This window comes from Nuphar pumila, chromosome 2 (assembly GCF_984573655.1).
Source record: "Nuphar pumila chromosome 2, dmNupPumi1.hap1.1, whole genome shotgun sequence".
NCBI classification, from domain to species: Eukaryota; Viridiplantae; Streptophyta; class Magnoliopsida; order Nymphaeales; family Nymphaeaceae; genus Nuphar; species Nuphar pumila.
Genome location: NC_143250.1, coordinates 137,886,944 through 137,897,242, shown reverse-complemented (window position 1 = coordinate 137,897,242; position 10,299 = coordinate 137,886,944). Strand labels below are relative to the sequence as shown.

Here is a 10,299-nt window from a genome sequence, read left to right as displayed (position 1 = left end):
AAATGAATGGTGGGCAGTTTGCAAGGTGAAATCCAAACTATACCCCGAGTATGATCAGTTACAAGAAGATGAGTTAGCTGAAGACAGTGATTACTATCAATCAGATGATGTCTGTGACTTCGCTTATGGTCACGATGTTGCGCATGATATGCATGTCATATCTCCATTGGCTGATGAAACATTCATAGAGGAATGTGATCCAAATGATGTACCAAGTGGATGGGCAAACAATGAAGAAGAAGAAGAAGAAGAAGAAGAAGAAGAAGAAGAAGAAGAAGAAGAAGAAGAAAGTCAAACTAGTGACGAGGAAGAATTCTCAAGCTAGTGAAAAAAATCTTATACTACAAACCTCTATTTAAATGCATTGTAATACTTGATGTGAGTTGTATTGCAATACTTGGTGTGAATGATTAAAATTTTTATTTCAATGTATTGTAATACTTAATACGAATGATTCGAATGCATTGTAATTTATCTGAATGTATTATAATTTATGCAATTAACGAATGATTTGAATTAGTGCAATACTTGGTGTGTATTTTTTTACAGATGATGTTGCGCCTGTATACGACCCACCTACACCAGTTGATCGCACAAGTCAACAGCCAACACAGGAAACAGGGTCTTCACAGGCTGGCACAAGAAGACTCATTCGAATAGTGTATATCGATAATCGACCGTAAGTATTTTGTTTTCAATTATTGCATATCTTTTAAATATTTTATATTGATATTTACTGTGTAACAATTCATGTGCTGCACGAGGTTTGAGCCACAAGAAGTAGTACGGGAGATTAGGAATTCACTTCTTCAACATCTACCAGGACCAGTTGCTCAATGGAAAGAGTACCCAAAGGAGGTATTAGACAGATTGTGGTCCTCATTCATGGTATACAGTTGTTCCTCATAGTTAATGTGTTTCATATTTAATTTATTTAAGCAATGTCTACTAACTTTCTGAAAATATTTGTAGGCTTCGAATCGCTTTGCAACTACGGTGGAAGAAAATGATGCAAGGAAGGTGTGGCAGAAGGTGGCTGCCAATCGATTTGCAGACATGCTGCACACTATGAAGACTGCAGCAAAAAAAGCATCTGGCGTAGTAGATGATCCATTACTGTGGAAGGGCCATGGTCCTATTACTATCAGGAGAGATTACTGGGATGAAATGTGCGATATGTGGGCGGGAGATGCATTTAAAAATCGCTCTGCGAAGGCTTCACAAAATCGATCGAATATGCCCGAAGCCCATCTACACACAGGTGGATCTAAGACATTTGGGAGCCACCTAAAGAAAATGGTAACTCATCAATATATAATATTAATTTTATAAGTATAGTTGCAAATTTGTGTACTAAATCTTTTGTCATTTAACTTCGCAGGAAGCAGAAAAAGGAGGCAGTGTACCATATAAGGATGTGTTTGTAGAAACACATAAACGGAAGACCACGGGAGTCTTCGTATCAGAGAAGGCGAGAACGACAACGGTATGTATTAATTCTATTAATAATCATTGCAATATATATGCAAGTCATCATAATATTATCATTAATTATTAATGAATACTTTAAACATTATTTTGTAGGAGGCATATGAGCAACAAATGGTAGAGCGATATGGTGAAGACGCTACTCAGCATCCATCATTTGATCCTACAGCATGGGTGACTGCAGCAGGTGAACCCAAAAAAGGTCGCGTGTTCGGGTTTGGGAGTAATATGAACACTTCACCAGTTATTGGTTCTTCCAGTTACGGCTCACCAACTTCTTGCGCCGACATAAGCTCCAAGCAGCCGACTATTCTTTCCGGTGATGATGTACGCGAGATCATTAATGAATCACTGAATAACTACTTCCAATACACCGTCGCCCCCTTTCTCCGAAATGAGATCAAGGCCGCTGTTCAGGATAGGGGATCTTCGATTCCAGGTCCCTCTCAGGTATAATCACATATATAGTTTTTTTGACTATCTTAAAGCACATCTGAGCATAGTAGAATCACATATAGAGTTTTTCTAGATGCCTTAGAACACATATGAACATGCTATAATCACATATTCAATTTTTTTACTGCCTTAGCACACATATGAGCATGATAGAATCACATATATATATATATTTAACTTTTTGTCTGTCTTAGAGCACATATGAGCATGATAGAATCACATATAAAGTTTTTTTGATTGCATTAGAACACATAAGCATGCTATAATCACATATTCAGTTTTTTTACTGCCTAAGAACACATATGAGCATATTATAATCACATATTCTGTTTTTTGACTGCCTTAGCACACATATGAACATGCTATAATAACATATAGAGTTTTTTAACTGCCTTAGAACACATATGAACATGTTATATATCATTTATGATAGAATCACATATAAAATTTTTGGCTTTGCCTGCCTTAGAGCACATATGAGCATGCTATATTCACATATTCAATTTTTTTACTGCCTTAGCACACATACGAGCATGATCGAATCACATATATAGTTTTTTGCTTGCCTTAAAGCACATCTGAGCATGGTAGAATCACATATAGAGTTTTTTTATATGCCTTAGAACACATATGAACATGCTATAATCACATATTCAATTTTTTGACTGCCTTAGCACACATATGAGCATGATAGAATCACATATAGAGTTTTTTTATTGCCTTAGATCACACATGAGCACATGATAGAATCACATATAGTGTGTAATTTATTTCATTATATTTTGTTTATCAATACTGACTGTTCTTTTCTTGTGTAGGCTGCTAGCGATAATCAGGGTAGTGGAGCTGAAGGGACAGATAAAGACAATGAACAAGAAGACGCACAAAATCTTGGCGATGATTAGAGGACTGTGTTGAAGAAGTTCTATTTTTTTTATTTTTCCTAATTGTAATTGTTGAATTGTAAATAATTAAACTTCTTAGTTTTAAGGTGGAACGATTAATTATTATAGATACTTGTTATATGAATTTTTTTGTGTGGTTTGTTTTTTATTTACAGGAAATATAAATTGTACAGGAAATATAAATTGTACAGTTCTCCGTAATTAATTTTTAAATAAAATTTTTTTGATTTTTTTTCGTTTTTGCGACGGATTAGCGACGGATGATTCCGTCGCTATTCATATTAATCTAGCGACGGCTTAGCGACGGAATTAAATCCGTCGCCACGCCGTGGTCGCCGTTTAGTACCGGCGGATTGGCGACGGAATATAGCGTTCGTTATTCCGTCGCAATTAGCGACGGACTTGGCGACGGAATAATTCCGTCGCCAGTTAGCGTCGAAATATTCGCGACGTAAGCATACTGTCGCCGCGTTGTCGCTAATCCGTCGCTAACATGGTTAGCGACGGATTAGCGACGAAAGGTGGTCGTCGCTAATCTACTGCTCTGTTGTAGTGGCCCCATCCCCGCCACGATCCCCGCCTCATCCCCGCCCCAACCACTTTTCCCCGCAATATCCCCGCCCCGCCCCGCCTCATCCCCGTTTGAACCGGGGATGGAGGACATGAAACGGGGATGAAGGCGGGCATGGAGGATAAAATCCATTCCCCGCCGGGGATGGAGGCGGGGGTGGAGGATAAAATCTTGAGGCGGGGCGGGGCTGGAGACCTTGTCCCCCGCCCCGCCCCCAGCCCCACTGCCATCCCTACAAACGCTAGAGTGTGGATCAGGTGCAATGCGATTGCACAAAAAAAACTGTGTCCCACTGTCTTACGCGCTGACACATATTCGATTCAGTGCAGGAACCCTTCAAATTTTGTAGGGGTCAGTATGAATGAGACGGGTGTCATTCAAAAAAAGTGGGAACCATCTAGCCATTGATTGGATGGCTAGGATTGAATGTATGACGAAACCCATTATATTTCAAATGATGGGATCCGAGTTCTTTCTTTATGCAAGTTGTTCTTTCCATGTTCATGCTTTTATAAATTGCGATGCTGCACCTGTCGTAGTTGCACCCGCACCCATGGAGGGCGGATCAGGTGCAATCACGTTGCACACTTTGAGTGTGCAGCTGCACCTCACCGTCCTCCATTTCTGGGGTACACCCTGTCAGCTGTGTGGCCCAGCAGAGGTTGAAGGGTGGCTCGGGTGCAGCGGCACACTAAACTGTACAATGCGATTGCACCTGATTATTCATCCATGTGACATATATAGACCACCTTGGTTTTGTGGTAAATCACGATTCTAATTCTAAAAAAGATGGTCTGTATATCTATCAGGACACTTGTGGGGTGTGCTCATCTAAACAGGCTGGTGGTAAGATAGGGGGAGACCTACGTAGGGAATTAAGCATGTCAAAGCTGAACGAGTCGCAGATCGATGCAATCACTACTGTGTATGCAGCTGCACGTTGCACTCACTCGAATCTGGTGAAGCTCATTTGGGGCCCTCCTGGCACAGGTAAGACCAGCACCATCTGTAGGCTCCTGGAGCAGCTCCTAAAGACGAAGTGCAACACCCTCACCTGTGCTCCGACAAACGTTGCTGTCACGGAAATTGCCTCACGGCTGGTAAAGTTGGTCAGAGGATCGCGTGAGAAGCTTGAAAACGGATTTTCATGCTGTTACTTGGGTGACATGGTCCTGTTTGGCAACAAAGAGAAATTGAAAGTTGATGGTGATCTTGAAGACATATTTTTGGACGCACGCATTGAGAAACTGATTGCTTTCTTTGGTCCACTCAGTGGGTGGAAGCATTGGGCAACATCCATGATTGACCTTCTGAAGGATCCCCTGTCTCAATACCATACATTTCTCAATGACAAAAGTGTTAAAAAAGTTGTCAGTTTTCCACAGTTCCTGAGACAAAAGTTTGACATCAATGTGACTCGACTCAAGAATTTTGTTCCCGTCTTTTACACCCACCTTCCCATGTCCCTCATTCCAAACAATGGATTCAAATTCATGAGGAAACTTCTGGAGACATTTGCTTCTTTTAGAAGCTTGCTACGCATGGCTGAAAATGGTGGTGTTGATTTGGAAAGTCTATTTGCTAGATTTGAAGAGGTTGGTATTGGGGAGTTTTTTATTGAGGAGAGTTTTCGTGGTCTCTCTCTCGATGGCTTTTCTGAAAAGAAGCTGCAGCAAACAAGAATGATATGCATTGCGATTCTTAAATATCTTGACAAGGCCGGAACAATGACCACTAAAGTTAGCATTGATTCATTAACGCGCTTATGCTTACGCAATGCTTCCCTCCTCTTCTGCACTGTTGCAAGCTCTGCTCGATTGCATATCTTGGGGATTCGTCATATGAAGCTCTTGATCATTGATGAAGCAGCACAACTTAAAGAATGTGAGGCGCTGATACCATTGGAACTTAAGGGTTTACAGCACTCTGTTCTTATAGGGGATGAACTGCAGTTATCTTCAGTGGTTAAGAGCAAGGTTTGAAGTTTTGAAATCTTAGTCTATTGTTTCTGCAAATATAATGTATGATCTCTGTTTAGTTACATCGTTTTTTTCTTTTCTTTCTATCAGATGTCAGATAAATCTGGATTCGGAAGGAGCTTGTTTGGGAGGCTGAGCCTGCTAAGACATCATAAACACCTTTTAAATGTACAATACAGAATGCATCCATCAATAAGCTCCTTTCCCAATGCTAAATTCTACAGAAACATGATTATGGATGGTGAAAATGTCAAGGAAAGAAGTTATGAAAAGAGATATCTTGAAGGAAGAATGTTTGGAAGCTATTCTTTTATAAATGTTACTGATGGAAAGGAGGAAAAGGATGGGAGAGGAAACAGCTGGAAGAACGTGGTGGAGGCTGCTGTTGTCTCTAAAATAGTTCAAAGGCTTTTTAAAGGTGATGATAAGTTCATTTTGAAAGTTCTCATTTTCTCGCCATAAAAAAGAAAAAGTGTCTTTCAGGTTTCCTTTATATTTTAGTTCTTTGATGATTCGCTACAAAAGGTGCTGTGGGTGGTTTTTGTCAGTTGAGCAATCAGACGTTTTATGCCCGTTCATGGTTGTTTTGGTTTAATTTGGAAAAGCGCCTTCTTTAAACTTCTGGTATTTGTTGAAAGTTCAGTTGTACATTAGTACTGTCAGGATACAATGTTTTAGTGCATGTAGAAGGAATTTTGTGCTGAATATCTACTTTTACAGCTTGGGGCGGAGCAGGGGAAACCCTGAGCATTGGTGTCATATGCCCATACAATGCTCAAGTTGCCATACTTCAGAAGAAGCTCTTGTCCAAGTACCAGATGTATGACAAATTTGTTGTAGAAGTTAAATCTGTTGATGGCTTCCAAGGGAGCGAGGAAGATATTATAATTCTTTCCACAGTAAGATCAAACAATGGGGGATCAATCGGCTTCCTTTCCAACCAAAATCGATCAAATGTGGCATTAACAAGGGCTAGGTATTCCTGTGATTTGCTTATTTGAGTCTCTCTCTCTCTCTCTCTCTCTCTCTCTCTCTCTCTCTCTCTCTCTCTCTCTCTCTCTCTCTCTCTCTTTTGCATTTCTTTCATTTAGGGCTTGGAAACCAGATGAGCCGCTTGTGGCTTGGCTCATAAGGTGCCCATTTGAACTCGTAAAATAGGCTCCGCAAGCCTAATAAGAGCAGCAAGGGTTCAGTTCGTATAAGCTTGTTGTTTAGTAATAAATATATTTTATATTATAGAGTGCAGAACTTTGAAGGTTTGGCTTGCAAGTAATAAGTTTAAAGTTTAATCTTGTTGCTTACAGCTTGGAAACAATAACAATGTATTTATTTTTTATGAGCCAGTTTGAAAATCACTTCACACTTCGTGTGCCGTTGCACTTGACTGCCCGCCTTCTCTGGGGTACAGCCTTCAGCTGTGGGGCCCAACAGAAGATGGAGGGCAGATCAGGTGCAGCGGCATACCAAAGTGTGCAATGTGATTGCACCTCATCCGCAGTCTGTTCAATAGGTTTATGGTCTAAATTCTATTAATTTTCACTTTGGAAAAGAATTTTTTGGGTATAAGAGTCAGCTCGAACTCAGCTTGTTTAACTCAAACGTGCCATGAGCTTCAGCTGAGCTCGACTCAACACAAGTGACAAGCCGAGCTTGAAAGCTCTACCTGCACTAATTTGTAGAAAAAAGTTTATAATTGGTTGGCTTCAAATAACCGATGCAGGCATTGTCTTTGGATTGTTGGTGATGGAAGAACTTTGGCCACTAAACCTTCCATATGGAGAGATTTAGTGCGTGATGCCAAACGACGTAGATGTTTCTTTAGTGCTGCAGAGGATGAGCTTCTAGCAAAGGCCATAGTTGATGCCAAATGTGAACTTGGTCAGAGCAGTCAATCTTCTGTAGAAAATGAGCTTCTAGCAAGGGCCATAGTTGATGCCAAATGTGAACTTGGTCAGAGCAGTCAATCTTCTGTAGAAAATGAGCTTCTAGCAAGGGCCATAGTTGATGCCAAATGTGAACTTGGTCACAGCAGTCAATCTTCTAGAATAGACTCTGGCCCAGTTCATGCAAATTCTAAGGTAATACACATTGAATATTACATGTTTCCTTTTCAAAAGCTCATGTACACAGCTTGTTTTTAGCCCTTTTCAACTAGATCCGGAAATAAAATTTATATTTTTTGTTTGGATCCATTCCTACCTTTTCAGATATCATTCGGATCCAAATTTGTATCCTAATTATTTTTGGGTATTTTGGATTTGGATTTGGATCTGACATGATGTGGCCCATATCCAGTCCAATTCCACCCCTATCTTAGACGAAGAGATGAACAACAGCGGGTAATGGAAACGGTGCTGATACAAATTTATGGAAGCAAATATGATGTATTGAAACATCTATTTATTACATGTATTTCCAACTGTACTGCTATGACCACCTATACAGGTTTTCTTCTATTTAGCATCAAATATAACAATCTGAAATTACAGTCCACAAATTTTGCTTTACAATTTAATAAAAATTGCTCTTGTACCGAGAGATGAACAGTGGCAGGTTATAGAAAACTAATATGATGAACCATCTATTGCTTACATTTTCAATATATTGTCATGAGCAGCTCTGCAGGCTTTATTGCATCTTGTATCAAAATAACCATCTGAATTTGCTGTGCACAAGCTTTTCAAGAGGCTCATTTTCCCATATACATATACTACTCTATTTCAGGATTATATACATGTTGAAGAGTTATCTGATAGGATTGATCTGCTCGATCTGGGGAAGGCATTCGATCTGGGGAAGGCATGGAGTTCATCTACCTATAGGTGAGTGCTAATGGAGCTTTCAAGCGATAACCACACTGCATAAATTTTGTCAAATGCAACTGTTTTTTTTTGCTCTTTTCCCCTTTTCTTCTCATGAAAGAACTTACTGCTACTTAATCACATTCGCATTTTCTCCTTTGAGCTTGTCTATTTTTCTCTTTAAAAGAACCTTTCAGCAAGTCTCTCAATCATTCTGGCTAATCTGTTGCAGGAAAAACGTATCTTCAAAGAAGCTGGATTCACGTGCTTATAATTGCACGGTGCTATAAAACATGTACTCTCTCTCTCTCGCCTCTCTCTCTCTCTCACACACACACATATCCATACACATTCATCCACTAATGGATTCTAATTTCTGTAAATACTTGAGCCTGGAAAATCAATTGCACAGAATTTCTGTAAATACTTGAGCTTGGGAAAGCCATAAAAAACATGACCCAAATGTCAATTCCTAGCAAATGAACTATGCAAACACGTGTGGGATCAGATATGTGAAAAAAGTGGCTGAACTGCTCAGTTTTTACAGAGTTTATATATTTTGTAGTTTGTATATATAGTTTTATATCCTGATATTTTTTCCAAAGATTTTCCTGAGAAAACCAGGTTTTATCATGAGATTTTCTTGAAAAAAAGTTCGTGACTTTGTTTAAATATATCCTGTCGCAGAAGGGATGTCGCACCACTTCTATTTCCCTTTGCCCTATGCCTTGAATCTTCATTTTTTTGCAGGCTGGCTCATTGACGAAGATGGTTTGCCATATCTTATTTTCTTAACCAAGGAAGGAAATTTTTGGGACTAGGATGGTCATTCTTGTTTGTTTATTTGGATCTATCACTATACTTAGCATTGGATACATGTTTATTATACTGGCATTGGAAAGAAAACCCGACTGTTTTGTTTCATGCAATTTTTAATGGAAATTTGCTGAATCGGCAACCCTATCCTATCATGATCAAAATAAACACCAAATCATCAGCGTGTAAACATCAATTTGAGTAGCTTGGTTAACTCGGTTCCATCCCGATTCCTCAAACCGATATTTAATGCTGTTGCATCCCGAACACAGAATCACGCCTTGTTGATAAATCTCTGCTTTTTACTTTAGGTCGTAATCTGCTTTTTGAATTACATTGTTCGTGAATGATATTTTGTAGGGAAAAAAACTTTTATTCTCGCTTGACTTTAAAGTCCATGTTCTTGGCTTTTTCATGCTTTTTCTTTTTTGGATTTATAATAACTCCAAGAAAGTGGTGGCTCAGCCTGTCATACCTACGATCGTCATACCGGTGACGTAAAACTCCGTCTTGGTGCTTTATGCTTTTATTTTGTGGACAAAGTTATCAGAACAAAACTGATAAACCGGATTGTGAAAAGGTTGACTTGACTAGAGCCGAGTCCCTGAGCGAGACTACTTGGCCTCAAGTTTGAACCAAGGTTGAGTTCTTGGACCCTAAGTTGACCGAATAGTATGGACCAAAAGGCAGAATTGGAGTAGGGATCTCACATTTTTTATCTTCTATGTTACTTGTATTGGAGTTTCATTTATTCAATTCTCAAAATTTTTTTATTTGTCATACGACTCTCGTTCCAGACCTAGCCAACTTGAGTCGTTCATGTAAAAAACTGAGTTGGTTTTGAGTCTTGATGTGTCCAGCGATGGTTCGAACTTTATTGCTTTTGTTAAAAGCCAGGGGGCTCTACTTGTATGGTAGGAGCAGTTAGTGCACGTCACCTTGTGTTGGAACGTTGCAAGTTCAAAACCCAATGGGGCGATTGTATAACTGGAGGGCTTGCCTTTCAGAAAAAAAAAAGGGACATCAAGCTTTCAAGTTGAAGGAAGCTGTGAGTTAGATACTCAGCGTGTGTTTCCTTTGCTGCAAGGCTGAAGCTAGATGGGGAACTTTTTCTGGTGGGCAAGGGATAATACTCAGTAGAGTTTTGTACTGCACAGACAAATCTACGCGACATGTCTTGGCGATCAGGGCTGGCTGGCCTTTTTATTTAAAACATTTTTATATATTTAAAACATTTCAAAAAATGTATTTCATATATGAAAATATTAACAATCAGCTTTTAT

At 39.4% G+C, this 10,299-nt stretch overlaps 1 protein-coding gene and 1 long non-coding RNA gene across 2 annotated transcripts; both read left to right on the top strand.

Moving 5' to 3' along the window:
* Nucleotides 1-1,763: 1,763 nt before the first annotated feature.
* LOC149847280 (uncharacterized) lies at nt 1,764-3,074 on the top strand. The gene is made up of 2 exons (XR_016430599.1): nt 1,764-1,938; nt 2,763-3,074. It is a non-coding gene; the product is annotated as an uncharacterized LOC149847280 (long non-coding RNA).
* Nucleotides 3,075-4,301: 1,227 nt separating this feature from the next.
* LOC149847279 (uncharacterized) lies at nt 4,302-5,402 on the top strand. The gene has a single exon (XM_089993845.1). It carries the CDS (start codon nt 4,302-4,304, stop codon nt 5,400-5,402), a length of 1,101 nt encoding a protein of 366 aa, XP_089849971.1.
* Nucleotides 5,403-10,299: the final 4,897 nt, after the last annotated feature.